Source organism: Poecilia mexicana, unplaced genomic scaffold (genome assembly GCF_051168715.1).
Source record: "Poecilia mexicana isolate PSO_F unplaced genomic scaffold, ASM5116871v1 scaffold_13, whole genome shotgun sequence".
NCBI classification, from domain to species: domain Eukaryota; kingdom Metazoa; phylum Chordata; class Actinopteri; order Cyprinodontiformes; family Poeciliidae; genus Poecilia; species Poecilia mexicana.
The window spans coordinates 10303504-10330527 of record NW_028263382.1 but is presented as its reverse complement, the minus strand read 5'-3'; the positions used below and the strand labels follow the sequence as shown (position 1 = coordinate 10330527).

Below are 27024 nucleotides of genomic sequence, written 5' to 3'. Positions count from 1 at the left end.
AATGCTGTTTGTCCACTAACACGCCTTTTATTTGAAGCTTTCACAGAACAACTCCATACATAATGAGATTGAAAGACTTCTTAAATTTGGCTGCATTGAAGTTTATTTCACGGTATGAGAATGAAGGGGGCTAAATAACTTCTCTATTTTCTCTTTTTTTGTCCATCAGGCTTTTTGTTAGGACGTAATGAAGTGAAAAAGTTGAAAGGGTAACTGGGGAAAGGGGGGGTATATTTACAAGTTACTGTCAACTTTCCACCAGGGGGTGCTTTATCATATTTCTTCCCATGACAGGATGCGACACTGTATTCAGTAGGGAGGTTACTGAAAAAATTTATAACTTAGTTATTTATTATTATTATTAAGAAATTATTGTTGTGGAAAGTATTAAGCAACCTTTTAAAAGTAGAATTTTTTTTCACAAAAATCATAAAACACTTAGCTTCTTTTTACGTAAAAGTTTTTGAAAATGTTGTTTTTTATTTTTTTATGGGGATTGGCTTAATAATTTTTTCTCCCTCACCGTTTAATGTTTTTTTTTTTTTTTTAATCAAGCAAGCTGTTCCTCCATCCTGTTCATCCCAACGGCCCATCCCTCTCTCTCTGCGCGGTGGGCGTGGTATGAGTCGGGAAAACAAACTGCAGACGCACAGATACTTCCTCGCCCTGGAGGAGTTGACTAGTTTTTCCCCCCGCGCGGCTCACCGTCACCCGGCCGTGCCTACTTTCAGACTCCGCTTGGCAGCAGTGGGTTTTGCGCGCCCGGGCAGATATTTGCGCTGCTCTCCATCTCCTACTTTGTTCCCTGCTCTGATTTCAAATGGGGGAAGCGGACTGCAGCAGAGAGAGCCGAGAACCGACAGCAGCGCTTTGAACAGGCGAGTCCTCATGCATTAGTGGCAGACTGCACTTTGAGAGCAAAAAGAAGAAAAAGAAGAAGCAGGAGCAGCAGCGCACTTTGGGCAAACATGAGCGGAGGAGAAATCATCTTTCAGGGCTGGCTGAGGAAATCACCCCCGGAGAAAAAGCTGAGGAGATATGTGAGTGAAGCACGCTTCCGCTGTAGTTTCTGTGTTTAGAAGTTTGGCACAGAGGTAACCCGGTTTTTTTTCTTTATCTTGGTTTGTTCCCTCTTTGTCAAATTGTTTGTTGTTCGTCTGCATCTCAGATAAGTGGTGTCACACTGGAGCAGGTGCACCTCACTATGTCTCCTGCTGCACAAAACATCTGTTTATCTGTCAATTACACTTTAAACTAGAACTGAAGCGATTAATTGTAATGAATCGATTGACTATTGAAAAAATCATAAGCTAATTTAGTAAAATTGGTGGTTAATTGGAGTATACAGACTCAATTAGGGGACGTTTACTGAAAGAATAGCATATTAAGTCAAAACTACAGAGAAATACTTTTTACATTTAAAATAAAAAACAAAAAAACTCTTGTAGTGGCTAAGTTTTGGCATTAACTGGTTCAAATTAAGCACCTTTTGCTAATCAAGTAGAAAAAACAGAGATTTTTACATGTTGTTAGAAAGCTTTCAGTTGTACATGCATCCTTTGGTACAAACGATTAAATGTAGCAAATGATTAAGTTCACACCATTCAGTAACATGCCGTGTTACTGAATTTTAGGCAGTATCATGTGTATTATGATTATTTAATTATTTGTATTTTTTATGTAATATTGCATAAAACGTGGTTGAAGTGGTGAAATGAAAAAAATCTACAGAATACACCCATTTTTAAAATCTGATTAATCGTTGGGATAGTCACAGCACTACTTTAAACATGTGTTAACAAAGTGGCGGTCCTATCATAATTTGGGGGTTAGGCCTGAATAAAACCAGACAGCTGTTTGTGAGTTGGATGAAAGAGCTTTCGGATATGATTTTGCTTTATCTGGCTGTGATGAGGTAACGTCTAATGGAGCAGAGATGCGACCGGTTTCCTTCACAGTAACGGTAAAAATTGCACGGGGTTTGATTGTTTTGGGAAGACAAAGCTGCGCCTCCTGTTGGGTGCTGGGCAGGAGGATGGCTGCAAATCAGATAATAGGATTTATGGAGGCAGATAGAACCATGAGACAATCTCCTATAAATACAGCTGTCTACTGTTTATGTATGGTGTTGCATTACTGCTCCCCCTCTGCTCCCCACCCACCTCTTCCATATTCCCTGCTAGCTGACTTTACCATGATGTCACCTCGATGTGTTTCGTTTGGAAATCCATCCTTGAATGTCTTCAATGCAGCCCACTATCCTGTCATTTCCTCATTGTTTTCCACTCAGAGCTGGAACCGTGTTTACACAGAGACCCATGTGGACGGTATGGATCGGCAGCTGCAATAGTAAGAGGAGGGGAAAAACCTGCTTGGTTACAGAACTGCATATAAACAACAAGAGGGAGGGAAAATTGGCCCGGAGGCAAGAGAGCAGCACTCTGAGGCGTTCTCACCCTGCGACTTACCCTTGTGAACCAACCTAAGAAAAAAAAAAAAAACAAGCACACAAACACTGCTTCAGCCAGAAAACAGAGTCATGAGATGGTGTCCAGAGCAGGCAGACTTGTAAATGTGATAATCTGTCTGAAATTCCTTCCACTTAAAGCCATACTATGGACAATCAGGGCTATTTACTCACCAGTATTGCTGTCATCTGACGTAGTTAGGTTAATGCTTGGGATATTTTCGGATGTCTCAAACATTCCAGCCTGGAGGTGTGTTGGGTAGTAAGCTTGATCGGGTTATTATACCGCCAGGAGGAAATGTCAGGAATGTGTTTTTGTTTCCCCCCTCTACAAAGCTGCTACAGTTTGGAGATTATTTGCTACAGTGGCAATAATTTTTAATCTATAACAACACCTTCCTTGTCAATATGCAGCTCCTTCCTCCTGAGAAAGACTGGACCACTGTTTGGTAATACGTGTTTAGAGAAGTGCTTGGTTATTGTATTAAGAACGAGTTGTGTGTGACCTCCGGTGATCAAAACATGCAAGTTCAGAGCTGCTGATAGTAAAAAAAAAAAAAAAACTGGTTATCACTGCTGCAGGCCACAATGTATGCAAATTGCATGCAAAGCAGCAACCCCGCTGGTTGCTTCTGGAGAAGATAGGCCACAATGTTTCCATACACTCGCACGCTTGCCCTGTTCTTGTTAAATGCTGTCTAATTGTTTACAAACGCGATTAGGTCCCCGCGGTGACTCACTGACTCTTCAATATCCCACATGATTGGTATAAACTTGCTGTGTCCCCCCCCTCGAGCATGTGACAGCAGCACAGGGGACATGTGTAGTCAATTTTCACACACGCCACATTTCCACAATGCAAGAAGAAGAAAAAAAAGGAAAACAGTTGTGGTTCAAATGAATCACTTGGTTGAGGTTTATCTCTTTTGATTAATGTTCCAGAGGTGGGTAGGCCACTCCCACTGTAGTGCTCAGTGGGAGTGGCCTACGTACTTTTTTTTTATTATTATTTCTGAACAATGGCCAGAAAAAACACAAGGAACATGAAAACAACTGAGGGATGGAGGACTTCTAGCCAGCAGCTCATGCACAGTTCATGTGAGGTCATTTTGCTCCTCCATCACTTATCAGACACTATGCTTCATCATTGTGGCTTCATTAAAACCCTGATAAATTTGTTTTTTATTGGTTTGCATAGCAGACAACAACAACAGGAGGTTGAATATGAACCTCCTGTGTGACACTGTTTACTGTATTTTACTTAAGCAAATCAGCTTGGTGTTGTGAAACGTGACAAAAGCCGTAGGAGTTTAAAGGAACGTGCCCTGTAAGTCACCTGAATGAATTATGCAAGCTTATAGGAATCGTATGCTTTGCTTTGCGTAATTCTGAAAAGCGGCTCATGTGCTCGGGTCCTGCACTGCTTTGCTAAACTCGCCTGCTGTTGTGTGCGACATTAGAAACATGTCTGTTCAAATTCACTGAGGCACTGCCACATTCCAGACAGATCATATCGGCAAGGTAATATCTGCTTCTTAGTCTTCATTCTCACCGCTCGTGGTTTCACACGGTTTCAATTTCTTGTCTTGGTTGATGGTGCTCAGGAGGAAGATGAAATGATTGGTGGTGGGGGGGGAGATAGTGACTTTTGAAGGCAGGCAGTGGAGAGCGGCAGCAGTGGTCTGTGTCCCTCTGTCAGCTGCCGGGTCGACAGTTGTTTTGCAGAGGGGCTTTGGGAAGTCCTTGCCCTCAGAGGTCAGCCCTGAACGCCTCCCAGTTCCTGCTTTGACAGACAACCAGCGTTCACACAGGCATTTTCCTTGTTCCATTTCATCTGGAGGCCTTTTTCCCCATAAGCTGCAAAAATGGCTTGCTTGATGTGACAGCAGTGACTTGCAGCGCTGTTAAAAAGTATGCATCCCCCTACAGATTTATTCTGTCTTGCTTTTTTTTTTTTTTTTTTTTACCACCCTCAAATGTTCCAGACCATGAAACAAATGTTAACATCAGACAAAGATAACCAGATTAAATGTAGAAGTAGAAAATAACTCAAATAGCACCTGTCTAACCACACGAAGTAGGCAAATCTACTCCAATAAACCATAGCAAGTCAAATGAAGTGACCAGGCTACAACAGTTATCTCTGGAGGTCTTCAATATCGGCTTCATACGATAACAACGTCTAAAACCACACAGACCTCACTTTCCACAGTTGAGGTCAGTTTTTATGACTGAGCAATAAGGAAGTCAGTTGTTGAAAAATTCCCAGGTCAAAACCACCGTTGGCTAACAATATCACAAAGGCATGTCTCATATATATATATATATATATATATATATATATATATATATATATATATATATATATACACACACACCAAAAGAGATGTAGATGATCACTAAAACTTTTAAGGAGATATTTGGTTGACTAACAAAGTCAGAGCAGTCCAATATGGTGGTGTGATGGTCTGGGGCTTCTTTATGGCTTCAGGGCACGGACAACTCGGTGTAATTTGTGGATCTGAATTCTGCTCTACCAGAAAATCCTGAAGGACATTATCCATCCATCAGTTTGTGACCTTAAGCTTAAGGACATTTGGGTTTTGTGACATGGTTTGTAAGAGTAAACAGTTATGCACCTCTGAATGGTTGCTATTTAAGATTCAAGGATTCAAATCGATCCTTGAATTCAAATCAAACCAACACTCTGGGTATGTTTCTGATTAGGGTAAAATATAACATGACATGAAGCTAAAAAAAGTTGAATTTGCGTAATAATCCATCTTAAAATCCAATTGAGATCCTGTATTGTCAGTTCTAAACACTGGAGAACCCCGAAATAATCATTTGAAAGTGGCAATTTGTGATTAATCTGGTTATTTTTGTCCAGAGGACTTTATAAACCTTTATCTTACTACGTAGCAACGTGCAGCTTTAGCTAGCATCTGCTTCACCAGCCTCGGTTACATATTTCTCTCACATTTGTTTCTCTTTACTAAAGCATCCGATGGTGGCCCTATTTCCACTTTGTCATAATATCCCGCCCTTTGCCATGAACTCTTTTGGTTCAAAATGTAATTATTTCACCAACAGCAGATGCCAGACTTCCTTTCAACGGTACCGTCAGGAAGTGTTTTTGACAGAGGTCTCATGACAGGGAAAGAAATCAAATTGGCCTGCAAGTGTATAAATGCACTTCTTTCTATCAAAACTTTATTGGTTGAGCCTAAAATTAGAGCTGTTCTGAAGGAAATTAGATCCCATTGATTTAAAATGTTCCCTTTGCTATCTCTCGTGATTTGGACCAGGAGTCAGAATGTTCTGCTTATTTGCCAAAACTCTCCAAAAGTAAACCAACACCACGGTAACAGCTTTGTATGATGGAGCTAATAATATAAATTAGCCACACAGAAACAACCTGAGATAAACTTTATTATACCAGACAGACCGTTCTTTGTATATCCAGCAGTGAATGAATAAACAGACACATACGGATCATGACATTCACAACTCACATGCCCTATGTAAACAATATGCTGAGCAAACAAAGTAAACTGCCTCAGATGGTTCAGCTAAGGATGGAAGTTGGGAGAAACATTTTTCTTTTTTCTTTTTCAAACTTTGTTTGCCTTGCATCTTGGCAGAATATGTCTGTGACCAGCTGGAAGAAGTCAGCACTCAGTGCAGAGGAGGAGTGTGTGGGTGTGACGTCCCAGGATCTGAACCCGCCTAACTGGCCTGGAAAAGTGCAAAACGTTTCTTTTAATTGATGGCTTCGACCTCACTAAACGCTTTTGACAGCACCGCGGAACCTCCTGTTCCTGTTCGTTTTTAATTTTCTTCCTCATACTTACACTGACTCTTAGCTTCATAGAAGACATGTAAAACGTGTCAGGGAATTAGCTGACTATGGCTTTGTCATCAGCGTGCTTATTTGTAAAATGATTGGTTACAAGATGTAGTCGAAACACAGAGACATATTAATTACCACAATAAAAATAATTGTGATAAAAATAACATACACTAAATTCAGTAGTTTTAAAGTACTAGTTACACAGAACATTACCTTTATTGCTCTTTTCTTGTAGAGTAATGCAACTGTAACTGACATTCTCTTGTAACTTAGATTGCGTTCACACAGCTGGTAAAGGTGACCCAAATCCGACTTGTTCTCTGTTGTCTCAGTAGTCAAATCCCGATCTTTTCACCCACACAAATATCCGAATTGTCCCACTCCCATAAGTCCGATTTATATCTGATAGTAAAGTTGCGGCACCCATTATTATTTCCGTAAACGGTCACTTTAAGGTCCTGAGCCATTCACACAGAAGTCTTGCATCATTCAGAAGTATGAAAGATTACACACACACACACACAAAAATCCAATTTCAGCAAAACAACGGAATTCGGCCTTCTGTGTGAATGTAGCTTTGCTTCTGCTCCGGTAGCCAGCCTGCAGGTAAAAGCTGGTGCTCATAGGATGCCGACTGCAGATTTATTTATATTGCATCATAATAGTAAGAGTGACTTTTAAGGCTCCTTTGGTTTCCACGTTAGTCTGTTTTGTTGCAAACAGACAAATGTGTGTTTCCTGTAAACAAGTGAAACGGGTAGCAGCCTTCTTCTGGCAGCTTACTGGCTGTTTGCTCGGCCGACAGAAATCTCCGGTGGCTGCTGCACTTGGTTTGGCATTTCCTTTACCTCATAAATACCTTGGGAGCATTGTGACAGAAAGCTTCAGTGATTTTTAGAACCTTGGTATACATTGGCTATTGGGCTCCATGGAAAGTTCCTGGTTGACTTTAAAAAGCCTAGTTAGTTATTCTCTTTGACTACGTCTGATTTTGGAACCGTAATGCACATGTCAATGTTCTCAATCTGCAGAAGTTACTCCTCAATGTACTGCTGTGATCCTAACCCTTAATAAACTTTGTCAGCTAACACGATGTGAACAAGGAACCTGGGGAAGAACCAGAAAGGGAAGAAATGCTGAATAGTAAAGAAATTTCAAAGAAAATGCACGTTTGTTCTCAAGTAAATAACATCACTAACAAATTAGGTTTGAGTGGGGAATAATTTCTGTGGTCTAAGTGTGAAAAAAAAAAAAGTTCCAGCAAGTGGGACAGAGTTGTACTACTTCTTACTGGCAACTTATTAATGTTGGTGATGTTTTTGAGGTTTACCGCATTTACAAATAGATGATAACTTGTGAGAAGTCTGCAGAGCTAATAAGACATATAGATGAGATGGATGTCCGTGTTGCCAATAGGAGTTATTGGAGTAAAGGAGGATTTAGTAATTAATTGAAAAACAGACTTAAATCTGTAAATAAAAAATAAAATTTTTTGTTGAATCGTAACCAAAATCTGTTTGAAAAATTTCTTTGTAATGGTCAGCATATATAATATTTACACTGTCAAAAAAGGGAGTTTGATTAGCAGCTATATCTATTTCAAATACTGATACGAGTTTCTATTTCGTGTCAAACCTTGTGCCTCACTGCCATTATTCATAGGAGTTGGAAATGTGTACGTTTAACCTTGTGGTTGTGGTTTCTGTAGTTAAAGTGAAAACGGCAACAAAAAAAAGCAAGCGTTTCCCTGCATGTTAGGGGGAAAAAAATGATTAATGCGGTGGAAAAATGTTTTGTTCTATACGCCCTTTAATTAGCATGTAAAACCCAGAGAAATGAGTTTGCATGACTGAAACTAGAGTTTGGGATTTTCTTTCTAGCCTTTTTTTTAATCCTGTTTTTAAATGTTCTGCGGAGCTGAAGCTATGCCTCTTTATTTTTAAAAAGATGCACAGATTTATTATCTCTTGGCAACTAAATTTGCAGTCATTTTCACCACTTGTTAGATTTATTCTATTCAGATTTGTGCAGTGTGGTCAGGTGCCAACAGCTTCTTCAAATTGTAAGTGAATCATTTAATCATGTCTAATTTAGCTTTAAAAGAGGTTTAAATGACCAACAACAGTGTAAAGTAGACTTTTTGACAACCGGAAATCCTGAGTAAATCTTCCCTTCAGACACTGATGAGTCATTGTGTTTCAGTAAAAAGGAACTAGCATAACTTAGTTAAAATAGAAATAGTTGTATTTGCAGTTTCCAAATTTAGATTTCAAGTTAAATCTTAATGCAGTTTTTAGCATCAGAGATATGACTTCATGAAATAAGGTAAACTCACTGTCAAATTTCTCATCTCTTTCTGTTGACATGCTTGAGGAATTTTGCAGGATGTCTTATTTCCCTTCTTGCTCCTAAATTATTTCAGTAAAATGAAAATTTAATGCCTTAATTCAATTTAAATTTTAACACACTTCATTAGGTTCTCCCTGCCAGGATTCATAAAATCCAAATATGTCTTCTAATCAGTTTCATCTTGAGAATTAGATGCAACGTCATTGTTCTCTGTTGTTAATTATTCAGTGTTCAAAGACTGAAAAAAAAACACCTAATCAGTAATAAAGTTTCTAAATGCAGCATTAACTGTAATCCTTTTATCTAACTTAAAAAATGAGACATAGTAATAATTTTAGTGCTCATTTAATTTACTACTCCCAAACTATACAGCACTGTTAAATTAAGTGCAATCTGTGGAAAAAAACAAACAATTTTTTTTGGTAAGATTTAGGCTGGCAGGAGATTTTCTGCTACTGTTGCTAAATTAATCCAGCATTTTGCTTGTGACAGTTCCAGTAATCACATTATTGTTGCTATTATGATTCTGATGGAAATATTTGAACAAAGATACAGGATTGCCAACATCCAAATAAAATGTTTTCAAGCGCTTAGTGGACAGAACGTTACGACTTTTCGCTACTTTACTCTTTATAGAGTAACGCACTGATAAGGTGACATTAGCTGGTAAGGTGGGTAGGCTACCTGATCTGCTTGACCAATCTAAACATGCTTTCCAGTATGATGGTCCATGTTTTCCACAACCTGAAAATTTTCCGAACTCCTTATATTGTTTCTGTTTTGCGAACTGGATACAACTCCAGTACTTGAACTGGCGCTGCACAGCATCAGGTGGGGGAGGGGCAGCGCTGTTTTGCCCTATTCTCCCTACAGCTCAAGAAAACATCTTATTAAGTGGATGTTACCCCTAAAAAGTTAAATTATAGTGATTTTGAAATCATAACTCTTTGTTTAATGATGAGATAATGGTTATCTAATCTGGACTGTTTGTGTCATTCGCTGGCGATTGCTTTCCTTCATTTCCTATCGTATTGTTTCTCATACTGCTCTGGCTGCTCTGAAGGTCAGAATCCTCTGCTGATGATGACTTCTACCGCTGGTCTCGGGCAACATGCAAAAATATAGGGTGTTTTTGAATTGGAGTGACGGTCCAACAGGTGCCAAGGTCAGGTGCTTGTATGGAAATCCCTCAGCTGGATGTAACCTTGCTGTTTTAAATGAGTTTTACTCTATTCTGTGTATCTAAAAGCTCCCCGTACTTGTCGAGAATTACCAGGAGATGCACACAGCACGACCTCTGCACTCAGGCGCCCAGGAGCTGATGCTGACGGCAGAGGCAGGGGGAAGCGGCACAAAGAGTTCTGATTGAAGATAATGCCTCCCGTTAGTTAAGCTGTCAGACTGAGCTCATGCTAAATAAGCCCAGCCTTCTGCTGAAATGGAGACATGGCGAGAGATTGCTCATTTTTATAATAATGGAAGCGTTCAGCTGCAAATTGAGGCTGATTATATCTGCTGAGAGCTTTTTAGAGGTTGTTTTCATGTGATGTACAGCAGGCTCTGACACCCCCCCACCACCACCCGCCCTCCGCCCCAGCCAAGCTTGAACTGCAGGAGACCGGTAGCTGTCAAACGCAAGAAGCTTCTTCATCACTGTCACACCTGTTGGATTGAGCTCTAGAGTCGAGAGTCGTGATGACATGACGTGAATTCCTGGCCTCATTTCTTAGAATCTGAGTAAAGGCCCTATTTAATATGAACTTACAAATTATACAAATAAAAAAAATAAATAAATAAAAAAAAAACTAGATTAAGACTTCATATTGGAGAAATGAAAAGATTGTCTGAAATTCATAGCTAACCCTTCACCATCTTAACACATTAAATCATGCACTTGTTTCGAGTTTCTTGTTGCATGATACATTTTGTATCAGTCAACATAGTTTTCAGTTGCAGTTGCAATCTGAGCTGTTTAGGGTATGAATCATCATTTTTGAAATGTTTCAAACTGTGTTTGGGCTTGTAGCAAATGGTAGTTATTCCAAGTCTGAAATAAAAAAGCATGATATTGTAGGTCTCAAGACAAGGCAGCTAAAAACACAATCCAAAGTTGACAGTGTGACAACGTCCCATTTGATACACCTTATTAAGGCATCTGTGTGGCAAACCAAGACCAATGTAGTGGCAGTAAACCCAGGGCTTGAATTTGAGTTTGTGTATAAGAATATTTATTTGGCTATTTACTCATTGAGGACAGGAACAGTAGTACAGGTTGGGATTTAAAAGTGCTCAATGTTGAAGCCATTCTGTGATCACAAAGCCAAAAGGAGTTTGCTGTTCCTAACCAGCATCATTACTCTGATTTGTGCGTCATCACCTCCAGATGTTTCTGTCATAAGTGAACCATATAGTCACCCCATATAATTAGTTTGTGTTTCACTCCAGAGGGTTTAACTGTACAACAATTATGAAGTTGTTTAAATGTTATTCCAAGGACACTATCAATCACATGCCACTCAAACTTAATCATTTTGGTTACAGTTAGGTTTTATTTGGCCATTAAAAGTCCCATTAAGCTTGTGTTACAAATATAGCAGCTGGAATTCAGGTTACAATACTGCTATTAAATCAGATTGCGACTACATTTAAACATCCTCCTTCATTTGGCTCAGACACAGAGGAAGAAAATAATGAGAGCTGCAGCTGACTCTAATTGTGAAAATTTATGAGAAATGTTTGGCGGTTGAGAGATTTAAAGCGTTCTGTGGACATCGGTGTTTATACTGGTCCCATTGAGATGCAACATATCTTCACCCCAGGAGCATAATCACAGTTTCTACTAAAAACGTAACCATAAAAGAAAAAGGATGTTGGGGAAACAGAAACTAGGCAATTCTGGTCTTAGGACTAGTTCAAAAGTAAGGTGAAATATTTCCATTATAACAACTAAAATCCAACACATTTCATCACCAATAACAGGCAAAAAAAGTAAGCAAACATTCACAGAGGACATTTTTTAAAAAAGTAAAATAAAATGTGGAATGTAGTCTGATCTCACGTGATAAAAGTTAATGTCATAAAACGGTGTCAGTCACCTTGCGTAAGCTGTTTGTCATAGCTGTGAGTTCAACTTCGCTGTGTCTCCGTCCCTGATGTTTGGGTTGATTCTTATCTTAAGTTAAGGATTCTGTTTGTTTCCTCCATCTTTTAAACCTCATACGCTAAAACTCTGTTTTACATCTTTTCATGTTTACTTTTCTGGGTACATGAATGGGACAAAGCATCCACCGACAGTGGAGCTTCTGGATCTCCTCAGCTGTCAGGACAAATAATAGGTTGGAGCTGTAGAAGATGCACACTGCTGGCACAATTGTGTTTGTGACTGTATTTTTTTTAATTTTTTTTTTTAAGCGCCAGAAAAGGTTTATTATAAACTTTGAGGGGGACAGCTGTCTGGTTAATGTCTCACACTGAGCAGAGATGTAAAACCTTGTGTGAACTATACAACTTAGAAGGAAGCATTTGTGGTTTATTTAGGCTCACGTAAACTGTTGCCTGATGTCTATATACAGATATGTGACACCTGTAAAGCACATAAAAGAAAGCACTGATACATTAGTGGCTCATCTGGCTTTTTTGTGACATCTTTTTTTTTTCTTATGTTGAATGCACACTTGCTAATGTATGCCAAATAAGCTTGGAAAGCAATGTGATGCTAATTTCAAATGTGTATTTTCTGCTTTGTAAAATGTAGCTGCATTGTTCTATTTTAATTTCTTTTGTTTTTTTGTGTGTTCCTGAAACCCACATCTGTTGCTGGCATGTGGTGACCCGCTATTGATCAGGGCTGGATAATCAAGCCTCTGTTGCTGTCGTCTACCCAGCTTTGTCTCCTGTCGCCACTTTTACCGGAATTACCATTGTTTAGGCATCCAGTCTTTCTGTGGTGGCCATTTTAACAGTCCCAGGCTTTAATTAATGCATTGTAAAACTGTTGTTCTGTCATTGACAGAAGAACATTTTGGCCTATTTTAGGCACAAGATGGGATGAGAAGTCAACCCAAGTTATTTATTGAAATTTTGCTAACTTTTTCAAAGTATGAAACGAATAAGAACATAAATATGGGATGCATCAAAAAGTATTATTTAACTTAATGTGGATGGATTGAATTTGCTGTGCCCAACATGAATTACTAACTATTTGAGAGAAATTAGAGGGAAATTGGATAATGACTAATATGGCAATATTATAGTTGGTTATAAGACAGTAAAAGCTTGGCGAAAAAGTTGTGATAATTTGATATTACAATACAACTACACAGTTACAGCTTGCTGTAAAAATAACAATTTCATATTTTTGATAGATATAAAAAGTTCAACAGTGTAATAAAGTAGAAATGGCTCATCATGTTAAAGCACTAGTTAATGGTTGTTATAAAGAACCGTAACAAATGTTGTATGCTTATCTTAGTAGTGGGTAAATGTGATATTACCATAAAATAAAACATTACCTCACTTTACAGCTCCTGGTTATCACTTGGAAACCACTACAGATGTTTCTCGGTGGCTGTTTGTGTGTCTTGATGTTGGGTAAATTTATCATGTAATCCAATAGAGTCAGTTATTTCATCACTTTACAGCCTGTTTTCATTGTTGCACAGAAACAACCCCAAAGGTCTGCTGGTAACTCATTGCTTTGTTAAGCAGTTTAAAAAGTGTAAGCATCAGTGATGTATTACAGCAAAGTAATACAGTAACTACCACGTTTGGCTGCTCTGATGCTGTTTTCAGTTTTTTCAGGCTGATAATTGAAATAGTAAGGCAATAAGGTACAGTTAAAGAGCTGTCCTACCCTCCCGTGTAGCTGTGCACTGCAAGTCAGCTTCCTGAAAGACCCCTGTTTCATTTTTCATATACTTACAAGATAGACAAATAAAAAAGGGGAGACAGTTGTGGTTTGGAAACAAAATAACTTAAGCAAAAGGTATAGTTGCCTTCAACCAGCTGATCAGCTGTGCACCAGCAACAGTTGGCGTGGATGCTTCGCTTTTTTCTGGCACCTCAATGAAAGGATTTTAAACTGACTGCCATTTCTTGTGGTTTGAAGGTGTACCTTTCCAAAAATATTCTATCCCTTGCCCATGGTTAAATCAATAAACAGTTAAAAGCAGCAGAAATGATGTCATCGCCAAGGATGAAGCAGGTGTCGGGTTCAAAGGATGTCCGTCAGTCAGCGCTAATGTGCCTGAAATAAAAGATGGCCTCTTAGGGAAGCAGATGTCTACAGGTGAGGTGGTTGCACGGCTATGGCACAGATCTACAGTGCCAGTGTTTGTGCAGCTGTGTAGTGTGTGTGTGTGTGTGTGTGTGTGCGTGCTGCAGCGACAGGTATAATCTATGGGAAGCAGAGTCAAAGACAACAACCTGCTGACTCCTCCCCCTGCTGCTTTAATAGTGCCAGAGGTAAACAAGCCTGTTCTTCCCTGTAGCTTCAATAACACTCTTGTTTAACTTGGATGTTTGCTCATAGACATTTAAAAAACATGTCGGGTGATTCCCATCATCCCGCCTGTTGACACAGCCTACTATTAAACACACACATTTCTCCATTCTAGTAAAAGGGCACATCTTGGTTAATTGTTTTGGCCGTGACTAACTTGATTAGTTGGGTTTTTGCGGTGGAGGAGTGATAAACGTGATGCAAATAAACAAGACTCTTTTACTCTCCCTGCGGTGGGTTGGGTTCAACGTACTGTTAGAAAACTTAAGAAAAACTGTCACTTTTCTGAATTGTTGACGTTTCTCCTACAGATTCATTGTTTTTCCTTCTTCCAAAAATAGAAAAACAATCAACATCCGAAGAAACAAAAGAAACTGGCCAGATGAACCAGTTTTGATCTTATTTTTAGTAAGCAGCCCGCTCAGAGGAATGTTTTCTATGGTTTTGTTATTAGATGCTTTCCTTCCCAGGCATCTAAAATAGATGCAGATATGTTATCCTTTGTGCTGTGCTGTGCTGCAGTCTCTGTGTATCTGACTAGTCTCGGCACGGGACGAGTGGGTTGGCAAAAGGTGAGATCAAGCCTTCATGGGATGATTGAATAAGACTGAGGGGACTAAATGCTCCTTGCCCATAGATGCGGATGGCTGCTCTTCTCTCACTGTCGACAGGCAATCTTTTGTCTTTTTCATGTCTTAAGTTAAGACCCGTTATAACCTACATAGCGTTTGATTCTTCACTTAAACCTTATCTGATACTTTCAAGGATTTTCTCTGACTCGCATTCATAGAAACAGGTTTGCATTGAGCAGTGTTGTGTCTTTATTTTGGGGTTAACCTTTTTATTTTTTTTTACTTTATCGCCTCTGCGGAGAGAAAATGGTGTAATATGATGAGCAAAACCTGGTATATGAGAGTTACAACACGACCTTTGTGGTTTGCAATGTGTTGCTCTTACAATATTGCTGTGACCACTTGGATTTCTGCCTCGTTTTTGTTGTAATCTGTGACTCGGTTCAACACTCGTTTGTGTTCCTGAGAACTGTCCAGTCCAGTTGTTATCAAGGGCAGTGTTTCTAGCCACCCCCCTAATTTTTTTTTTTTTTTTTTTTCCCTGAACAGCGCTGTAGCTTACACCAAAGCCATGGCAGGGGGAGGGGAGAGAGTGGAGAGTTCAGCCTAGTTTTACAGCTTCAGCTCTTACTTCCCAGTGCTTAGACAGTGATCGATAGGCTCAGACATGCTCTGTAGGACAGGCTGTGGGTGGGTTTGCTCATTTTCTTCTGTCCTCCTCCCTCATGATCCACTTTACCAGGGAAGTTCTCTCAAATTTAAGCTGCACACAAAGGCGGATTTTGCAACTGATTACCTTCTGGAATGAGTTCACTAGAAACGGTGACTAGTTTTGTCATATTTCATAATCCGCTAAGAAATTTTAGTTTGAAAGCCTAATACTCCGGCCACAGCTGATGGATGCCAGGAATAACCCAGCCGGGTTCCGACGACCTCTTTAAACTGGGCAGCGCTCCAGCTTTCAATTAAGCGAAGTGCTCCTTTTTTCCAGAAAAGGCAAAACATCGACATGACGCTTACATTTCTCTCGATGTCGAATAACAAAATCCTTAAGACCGGAACCATATTATTAAAAACTGTGTTTGGTCTTGCGTGTTGCCATGTTTGTGTTTTGGTGGAAACTCAATGAGTGTTATTACTTCTTTGGAATAAGTGGCGCTACGTCCTACACCATTATAATTTACTGGCCAGTGGATTTCCTTACTACCCTCCCACACTTATTCACAATATAGTCATTTATTCACAATTAATCAGATCTTGTTACTTTTTTTTTTTTTTTTTGATGATGTTACTTCCTGATACAGAAGTTAGTAGCTGTAATCAGCGAATCATTTTGACTGAAATAAAACAAGAAGCGGCGTACCCCAACACCTCGGGTCGCATCAGCTACACGCTGCAGATAAGATCATGACCTGCACTTCCTGGAAACAAAGACGATGTAAACAGGTACAACATTACTGTCGCTGAGTTAAACATCAGTGGAAAAGTAGAATTACAGTGGGGTTTATGTAGATTCAAGTTAAGACTTGAATAAATAAACATTTATTTGTGATGGAGGTAATGCATTCCAAAATATTATTTGTAAAATATTTTTAGGTGGTATTTAATTAGGGGACAAATGTAGAAAAAACTGATTTATTTATTTTTTTTAATTACTGAAGGTAGCTATGGTTGTCCTGAATAAGGTACTTTCTTTCATGATACAGACCCAAGTTCTTTAACGGTGAGGATATTATGCAAAAATCATCTCTTTTAAACTTTATATGGTGTTATAATATTATTTCCTAACCAAAAACACAGCAGGCAGCAGCAGCAATTAGCAAACACTTGGTGGAACTGCAAGTCTGCAAAGCTTACCGTACAAACTACTTCTCACTGCAACGCCCCTAGAAACAGTTGAAAACGGCAAAATGGAGGAGCATTGTTGTCATGACGAGCTGAAAAAGTGAATTCATTTTTACGTACACATCATTTTAACAGCTGATGGTGACATAGTTACTCGATACACAGCCTCAGTCACTGTCTCATCTCTGCTGTGTGTGATTACTGTCTTTTGGTTAAATTTGATATTATACAAAACCGATTCATGTCGTGTGGGTTCAGGCAAACTATTTATGTTATTGAATTATTTCATATAGTTCTAAACATATTTAGAACCCTTATTTCTGTCTTGGCCGTGTTGATATTCCTTTCTACCACTGCCTGGATCACACATATGCAAATTAGCAGACAATGTCAGCTACTTTTAGGAGAGCAAATAGCTGCTATTCTTCCTGAGGAGGCAACAGCGTACATGATCTGTGTCTGTATAAAAGGTAAAGCATCCAGCAATGCCGGTAAGGTTAATGCAGAAGAGATGGTTATTCCTAGGAAAGTCCAACTTGGCTTTTTTTTTTTTTTTTTTTTTTTGAGTACTACTTCAAAGCTTCCTGCTCTGGCTTTGTTTTGTTTAGTGTTGGCAACAAAAGTATTTTTAATCTATTTTCTTTGTAATGAATTTGCCGCCCTTCTTTCCTAGAACCAGGTTGATTGTGAGCATTACTTCCCTACGTGCAGTCTCCTTTTATCTGGAGCAGTCATGGAGCTTTGTCAGGAAAAAGCGAGAGCAATAAGCAAGGCATGTTTGACAACGTGTTCAAATGAAACCATGCATCATTAAAAAAAAACCTGGCTGTGCAAATTGCGGCTACATGAATTGCTTGTAATTAGGAGTTTGGTCAGGAACCCTGGTGCCAATTGTTACTGGGTATAGCTTAAGTAGTTTGTACACAGTATGAACACACAACTTGGCAATGTAAAACACTGTTTGACATTAATGAAATCTTAAAAGTACAGTAGAACTATGTTGCTTTGTTGTGTTGTACTTGTATGAAGCACTATGTTTTGATGACCACCTAGCAGGTCCTACCAGGGCGGTAATGGGCTGTGTTTTAAAAGAAGGACGTACATGGATACGCCAAAAATATTTGTGGGCACAAAAGTTTGAATTTTAGTTTAATATATAGTTAAATGTTCTTTGATTGAGCGTAACTGTAGTAGATGAATGTCTGTTAATGTTTTGCCTGTAGGAGGAGTCTCCAGCATAAAGCCTGCAGAGGCTTTACACTGTTCCTGTTTGGAAAATTTAGGCCTTAAGACGCAAAGGGGGATAATACTAAACATTTATTTATTTTTTAAATGTGCCGATTTAATTTCAACAATTTTGGGATTGTTGCCTGGACACAGCAATAAAAAATTGCCTTAATCAAGCCTCTTATTTTCCTTGGCTGTACATAAAGTTCTCCCAATGATGAGCTGGTATAGTTTGGGGTATTTCCCTAAGAACTTTTTAAAGAAAGATTATAGTTTGAATGTTTGTCATACATGTCTATGTAGACTTGGTGTATCACTATTTGCTTACCTGAGTGGAGGTAAAATGTCACAAAGTGAAATTAGTCAAAACATAATCACAGCCAAATCCGGCAGTCAGTTTAATATTAGTATGACTTTATTTGAAACAGTCAAAACAGTTCTCGAAAGGATGTTCAATAATGCTTTGCTAAAGGACCCATTTAGCCCTGGATTTATACAATATGAATATATTAGTCATCAGCTAAATTGGACTTTCCTGTCTGACACGCTGTTATCTCTCACTACTCTTTTTGGTATTCTAGATTCATGTTTTGTTTTAGTAACTGGGTAAAAGTTCCTTGATGGCAGCTACTTTCATCCTATTTCTGTTAAAGCCAGGTGGAAGTAAATCCATGTAACAGAGAGCGAATCCAGGGAGACATCCAGACTCCTTTTGCCTTGCTCTGTAAGTCAATCCCCAGTATCGAACAAACATCCTCCGTTTCCTTCATTTATTTCTTCTCTCATGCGTTTTCAGACTTGCGAATACACCCTACCAGCTTAGTCTCCTGTAGCTTTTAAATGTTTTCCATCAGAACATAGATAGGAAAATACAGGATTCTGCTCTTGTCTTTCCTGGCGTCCCTGTGAGCTGCTACAGATGGTGACAGGTTGCCGATAGACACATTACCAGAGCAGAGAAGCCGGGGAAGCTTCCTCAGCCATCACTCATTCATCTCTGCATCTTGAGGTTAATGGCCCCCAAAATAGAACAAATTTGTGCTCATACTTCCAGAAGAGATTAGGAATATCATATTTGCTGGGTGTGTTTTTGGGGGGGTCGGGGGGGAGGCATTAGCCTTACGGCAGTGTCAGTGTTGATGGAGGGGCAGACGGGGGTCCAGCAGGATTCTGTGTGTCAGCAGCCTCCATGTGAGACGTTGCCTGCTGGAAGTGCATCCCTGGCATATGTCCAACAGCCCACACCCTCCACCCCCTAACACTCCTTTACGACCCTTTCCCTTCCTGGTCTATCTTCCTCTTTTGTGTCGCAGTACAGAGAACAGACTCTCTCTTTAGATGGCTGCAGGAAAACCATGTGGAGCTTAAGTATGGAAGGCTGCTCTTCTTCATTTGCGCCTGTCTAATTATCAAATACAGCGGTGTTCTTGGTTTGAAGCAGGAGTGACTCAATGTATTCAATACAAAAAAATGATTTGTAAATTGATTTCACATAGATGGATATATCTTATAGTTATTACTGCTCGTTTGGATGATTATGGCTTGCAGCTCATTAAAAACCAAAATTTAGTATCTCAGATAATCTGGAAAAGAACCGGTGGTGGGCAACGCTGACTCAAATTGTAGTTGCGCTAACCCTAAAGCAGGAATCATAACCATTAGTTCCACTAACGTTAAAGCGCAACACCAACACTGTGTATAGTGGAAGCTAATGCTAAAGCGCTAACTTCAGTTTAAATTATATCTGCCTTTAAAAAACTGCAACCCCTGTGCACAAATTTAATTTTGTCTTTACATTCACATGCCCTTAGATATTATATTTAGCTCTATATTTTGTTCTCTACTGTCCGTGTTTTATTTTGTTTGGAATTATGTTATTTGAGATAAAAAGAGGGAGCGTGAGGAGAAGAAACAAAACTGGTGTGGGTGAAATGGGTGAAGACAGTGCGAATGTCTAACTACTTGAAGAATTAGTAATTATTAATAGCCGAAACTTCAATCCAGATGTCAAACTTTACTCATGCGAAAGTTTACAAACAGCCAATTAAATTTGCACTTTAGAATGTATCTGGAAATGTTAGTTTAGGGGAAGCTGAATGTTCTGTGTTTTGCTAATCAAAGTCAGCAAAAATTAGCACCACTGTTGGCATATTAGTGGACGTGCGTCTACCATTGATAGGAACAATAAAAAAAGGATTTAATGAATGAATGCTGGCCTTGTGAAAACCATGTCTCTGTTGTGAACACTTTATGCTTTCAGTACTAGGTTGGAAATCAGCTTGTGGTTCTGGCTTAATGGTGGCCTTTGGTTTGTCTGCTTTGTCGTGCCTCTCAAGTTCCTCTTGACAATTCTCAGATTCCCAATGTGGTTTAAGTCGGGTACATTTTAAGAAAAACTGATAACATGGTCATTAATGCTGGTTTCGGTACATTTGGCATTGTGGGCATGTATCAAATCCTACTGGAAAATGAAATCAGCCTCTCTATAAAGCTCATCAGTAGAGGGAAGTTTCTCTGGAAATGACATTTTGTGGTTTACTCTCCTTGTGGAAGGTGTCATGATGATCTGGTGGAGTCATTGTGGATGTTGATGCTGTAGGCAGGACAGATCTCTGGTAGCAGTCAGTCTTGCAGTTAATCTGAAAAGACCTCTGACTGGAGACGCTTGCTGCATGGCAAGTCCTGACTGTCATGACCTGCTAGCAGCTCAATTTCCAGGCTGCAGAGACCATATTGCACAGTAACATGTCCTGGATGAGAGCATTAGTTGTAATAACGCTTCTAATCCACCTCATTTGCTTTTGCCATGCCTCATAAAATCTCTGTCTTCACGTATAGTTAGAAAACCAGGCAGAGAGAGATCATAGTCCTTGCCCTTTATGAGCGAGAGAGGAGTTGGATTTAACTCCTTCTTCTATCTCATCCGTTGGATCCAGCCCTGCATGCATACTTGTGGTTTAGTGGTTTATTATTGTAATTTTCTTTGAAAAAACAACAAGACAAACAGGATTTGAGGTTTTATAAATCATATTGCAAGAGGGCACTTTTTTCAGTTTGTTGAAAGAAATTACCTTTTCAATGATATTCTAACTGATATGGATGTTCCTCTATAAGGTGCGGGTTGTTTATCCAAAATAAACGTTTGGCGACCATATGCTGACACGACTGGATTCGAATGAAGCAGAGAATCGTCTTTTGTCCTGTTCTGGTAGCGGAAGGAGTCTGCAGTCTTTCAGTGAAGCTGTCATGGAGCAGCGCTGCTTCTCTTCGCTCAGAGAGGGATATCTGCACAGGAAATACGTTGGGAGGGAGTAAACACCTGCTAGTCCCCCCTTCCTCTCACAGCCGCTTAGACAGACACCAACCACACACAACCACATGTGCTTAAAAAGGCAGACTTTCCTCCTTGGTCTTTTTGATCAACAGTAAACACCAGATCACATGTCCAGCTGTTGAGACTGTTATCATTGCGACACTTTCACCTTTTACACAGTAAGGATTGAACTTAACCACAGTTGTTTATTTCTTGAAATCCTCACAATAAAAACACGCTGCTTTGATAAATGCCCATGCTGAAGTTCTTTGGGGATAATTAAGTTGCACTCTTACTGTTTTTAAATTCCAGGCATGGAAGAAACGTTGGTTTATACTTCGGAGCGGCCGAATGAGCGGTGACCCTGATGTTCTCGAGTACTACAAGAACGACCACTCGAAGAAGCCCATCCGGGTCATCGACCTTCACTGCTGCGAGCAGGTGGACGCTGGCCTGACCTTCAAGAGGAAGGAGTTCCAGGACAGCTTTGTCTTCGACATCAAGACGTCCGATCGCACTTTTTACCTCGTCGCCGAGACGGAGGACGAGATGAACAAGTGGGTCCGCTCCATCTGCCAGCTGTGTGGTTTCAACCAGTCGGACGACACTCACGGTAAGGGACCTTGTGCTCGTCGTAGAATTGGAAAAATACATTTCGGGTGAAGTAAATGAAAGTATTATATCATTATTCATCTTTAATCCAGGGTAACCAGTTAAGCAAAGAATCTTGTTGATGAGATAAACTTGATAGTAACCGCCAAAGAAGTTGTTAAATTCTGTTTTTATGCTGTAAGCTAGGATATATAAAAGTATATCTTGATACCAATATCAAGATATACTTTAAAAAAAAAGATATACTTTTAAAAAGTTAGCCTTTAAAAAAACAAAACAAAAAACCCCCGAAATCCATCATATCTTATGAAAGGGGTTAAGTTTTTTTATTGACATGGAAACAAAAGAGCGGACTCTTTTCTTCCTCTGTCTGTTCCTGCTGATCAGCTGGCTGAAAAAAAGGCTTTTCTCTCACTTTTGACTCTGTGGAAATATTTATAGTCAAGAAAAAACACAGATGGCAATGGTGGACAAACTACAGGAGCACCAGCCATCACTCTTGTTAACCAGTCTATTGGAACAGAGAAACTCAAATTAGCTATGACAATAACATATATAATCAAAATTGTAAAAATGTTATAACTACAAGGTGTTAGTAAGAGAGTATATAAAAATAAAATGTTTATATTCTAAGTAACAGAAATTAAATCACATTATACACTTTTTGTTTTGACTTTTGGTATAAATATTTTGAAACCATAATATTTTGGTCAAGCTTGTCATATTGTGAGAGTCTCATACCAGCTGGCCCATGCCTACGTTAAACAACACATTTATAACCTCGTGGTAACACTCGGACAGTTGGGTTTGATCTTTATTTATTTGAGAGGACTGGAACATCTCCCTGTGACAGACCCAATTACTGATTTTCTTTTCTCATAGTGAGCATCTGATTTTTGTTGCTTATGTTTAAGAAGACTGACCGTTCCAGTGTGGACATGTCAAAGTTAGCTTGATGATGTAAAAGTTTAGAGTGCTTTGTGCACCCAACACTGTTGGTGAGTGTACTCCTGGCATCATAAATGATAATGGAAGTGCTTATTATTAAAGCCCTGCTAATGTTATTTCCATGTGGGAATGTTTTTACCTTAGCTGTTAGCATGCTAACTGCTATTTTCCCTCATAAAACCTGGGATTAGTGTCAGTTAATTCCTCTGCCATCAGTGTTAATTTGAGTGTCGTAATCGTTTGCGAACCTTGAACCATATTTTGTGAAACCAGCCGCTGTTGCAGTGTTTTTCCTTCCATGTTGTTGTTTTCCCGCCATTTGACAGCTGGTGAGCGTTAATCTCTGTGCACATGGTTGATCATCTGTAACATGCGATATGTCCAGGTGTAGACCAAAAAATAAAAACTGTTATGAAGTCTTAATGATCACAAAAGCTTTCCCTTGGGACCATATTTGCCAATTAGCAATGTCCTACTACACTTCTTGAACTGCATTGTTTGTAGCTAGCAGGCTATGACTTGGAGAATGGAGGGGAATGTTTTAATTATAACTGCACAAGTCGTCATAATTTGAACATCATGTACAGTACTTTTCGTTATAAAACTCTGCTTTCACAGAAGCATGTAGTTCCTTTTTCTGTGAAGTTCTGTCTGAGCCCCTTCATTATCTCAATGCATCTTCATTTGCGCTTTCGGCGTCTCTGAAATCCAAATAGAGAAGTTAAAAATGGGCAACTGTTTAAGCATGTCCTTCTCTGAAAATCTCGAGCATTGCTTTCTAGGCAAAAATAACACCTAACAGCATGTTGGTGCCTCCAGGATCAAACGAAGAAAAACACGAGGCATACTTTCATCACACCAAAACTAACAGTATTTCAGTGAGACACACTTTGAAGTTACTTGAAAGAAAGAAAGTTTTGACTCTGTATTATTTCCACTTAATGTGTGGCATTTACATGTGTTCAGTTTCTGATAAATCTGATACTAATAAATAAAACCGAGTGCAATCGATTGCCTTCAGAAGTCCCGTGGTTAGTAAACAGAACCAATTTTTATTTTATTTAATCTCAGTAGTTCTGGAGCATTGTTTAAGCCACCATCTGAAGATGAAAGGAATGTGGGAAAACTGTAAGCCTTACAAAAATGTAACTGTCCAAATAAACTCCAATTTCTTTAATTCTGGGTGATCAACAATTGGCCAGTACTTGCATGTAAAATCAATCTTATCATCCGATCTTATCTACCGCTCCAAAAACATGAAAATCCGCCCCTGTCCTCTTTTGCTTTGTTGTGAGAAAGACAGATCCGCCCACCAGGCCACGTTGGGACATCCAACTTTAACTATGGTCAACCCACTGTTGCCAACTCAGGAACTTTGTTGCTATGTTCACATGTGTATAGTGACCTTATAACACCTGATATTGTAAGTTACAAAAAAATTGGTGTCTGCCAAAATTGGACTCAGCAGATCCGGCTTTTTAAATATCAGTGATTGACAAGAAAACTGCAATCGGTGCGCTTCTCCAAGGAGAACATTATTCAGAGAGGCTGGCAAGAGGCCCATGGTTGGGACCTGATCAGAGTTTCCAGAGTTATGGTCAAAGACCAAATGACTTGAGCTGTTTTGTGGAGTCTAATGGAGACTTGCATCTTGTGTAAAACAACATAAAAGCAGCAGTTTTATGAGATCATTCAGGCCAGTTGGTCTAGTTTGCATGATCTTTAATGTGTTCTCAGAGCTTTGTGTTGTCTTCCTGTTTTTCTGTTCCATTTTCTGCCTGCCAGTTGCCGTATGAACAGCACAAACATCTTAAAAGGGGTCCAAACAACACGCATCTTCCTTCACAAACCTACGTTGCACAACAGGCCTTTTGGGCCTGTGGGTTTTTTTTTTTTCTTTTTCTTTTTTTTTTTCGATTTGGTGACTGTCATCTTGATGAAAAAGATTTACCTGCCTCCTATGAGAGTTAACAGGTTGTTTATCACACACTAGGAACAAATGCACATAGATATAGTTAAATAGTTTCATCAACAATAATTACTTTTGTTTTTTGGTTGGTAGAAAGCAAATTTTTGAGAAAAGTGGTGCAAATGTGTGAGTTGATCAACTGATGAAGCAGTTCTCGGGTTGTGGAAATTCTCATCACATTTGGAAAAAGTCCCTTCCCACTCAGGCTAGTAAGACACCTTCTGTTACGAATGCAGCGTTCCGGAGCTGAACGTGTGAAGGATTCTCTATCTGATGAACTCAAGCTGTTTGTGTCGTTCACACAGCGGCGCCTAAACCGGTTTTGGTTGCATTTCCTCAGCTGATGCAGGATCCTCTGCTTGTTTTTCTCTGACGCTACCCATCAGATATGTTGGTGTTATTTACACAAATAATAAAACACGTTCTACACCTTTTTCTTTTTTTTTCAAGCTAAGAGATACAAGAGTCGGTTGTAGATCGGAGTGATTGTGTCATCAGACACTCTGGGAATTCCCTCTCTGAAAGAAAAACAAACAAGACTTTAAAAACGTGAGACTTTAGTTCCTCTTATGGAAATTATACATATTGACAGTGATAAGTCATTTTCCCTCAAAATGTTAAAGTGGGGCCCCATAAACAGGAATATGCTGAAAAGAAGGATAACTAGGCAAGTGAAGGAGTGTTTTGACATTCATGCAGAAAATTTCCCATTTAAAAGTATTCAAATGCAAGACTATGTAAAGATAGCATCTAAACTTGAACTGGTGGTAAAATGACCCATGTTTTTGAATTGTCTTTACAAGTAAATTATATCTGGTTTAATATTCAGCCCCTTTCACTCGTTTATCCAGAAGCGAACGGCATCACGAGAACTCAGGAACACACCAGATCAGTCCGTCTAGATCACAGTTAGGCTACAATATAAATCACTTCAATCCATCTTGAAAAATTGAAAAAATTATGGAACACCAATCCTCCCAAGACATTACTGTGAGAAGAGCGTTTGCGGTTTGCCATAAGCCGTTTAGGGGAGTAGATGAGGGTACACTGCTCACACGAGGCTGAAATTGGAACATGTGTGAAACGATGTGGTGACAAACTAAAAAGACATCAAAAAACTAAAGACTATAAAATACTCTAAATCAGGCTTGTCTGAAAAAAAAACCTGTCATGTATTTAAGGCATTTAAAGAATCTCTTTGAAATTATTTTTTACATTTTTATGTATGCATCTATTTACCTGCTAATTTATATACTGTTAATATTACTTTTCTTTACTTACTTATTGCTAATTTACTAGTTAGTTGCTCACTACTTGCTTTCTTATTACTTTCCTACATATACTTAGTCGTTTCTATTTATTTGCTTTTTACTTGCTATTTACTTACTAACTCACTACATACTCAAAGAGAAGCAGGGTGGTGGCAGCAGCATGCTGTGGAGGTGCTGTTCTTCAGCAACCTGGAAGAAACCCTGTTAGAGACTGCAGAACATAATAGCAACAAACTATTATTTTAGTTATTGATTGCTTTTTCGATTATTCTGATGATTAATCAAATTAAGCAATGGGCATATTCTGCAGATTTTTAAATTTCAAATATTTAAATATTTTTCTTTGTAATCACAGTTTGAAAACCTTGTATAAATCTCATGTTCTTTACATTTACAGTTGTGTACAACTTTTTGTTAGTCCATCACCTAAATTCCATCAAATTGCAGTGAGATTTGTTGCAATATGACAAAAACCTGAAACGTTTGGTGAGTTGTCCTTGTGCACAGCTGCAGTGTCAACAGGACGTGTAGATGTGTTGTAAACGGACTCAACTAGACAACAGCGTGTTTTAGAGGGCCGAAGCGTCTGCTCTCCTCAGAGGATTCTGCTGGGATTTTTGCCCGCATCAGTTACATAAGCACCTTGATGTGAACCTCACCTTCTGTCATTCAGTTGGCCCTAATCTGCATTAGCAAGCTGCGTCTCGCGGCGACGAGGAAGGACGGCCAAGAGCAATATGTGACAGTTAATTGTTACACAATTGACTCTCTGTCATTCTGGTCCTTTTCGCCGTGCTCCTCTTCGTTTCACTTTCTGCCACACATGTACAGGCTTTCCCACAACACACACTTGAGAATTTCGCAGCCGATTAGGTCATCTGTTTTTAAATATTTTTAGATCTCACACTTCATGGAAAGTAAATAAAGAGCTCTCTTCCCTGGAACTGAATTTATATTTGCTTAATTGTCCTGTTTATTTTTCTGAGGAAGAAACAAGAAGCGACGGATCAGGTTGTTGTTGTTGGCTCATGTTTGCCGGTTTGTGTGGAGATGAGTGTCACACAGGTCTGCTGTTATTTACATAAATCCTATGCAGAA

At 39.2% G+C, this 27024-nt stretch overlaps 1 protein-coding gene across 1 annotated transcript in view; it reads left to right on the top strand.

The window, feature by feature from the left end:
* The first annotated feature begins 229 nt into the window (after positions 1-229).
* gab2 (GRB2-associated binding protein 2) overlaps positions 230-27024 on the top strand; it is a 46732-nt gene continuing 19937 nt past the window's right edge. The window contains exons 1-2 of the mRNA XM_014980840.2: positions 230-1040; positions 21439-21739. Of these exons, the coding sequence (XP_014836326.1) occupies positions 969-1040; positions 21439-21739 (373 nt within the window). The 5' untranslated portion in view covers positions 230-968. The remainder of the gene's footprint in view (positions 1041-21438; positions 21740-27024) is intronic.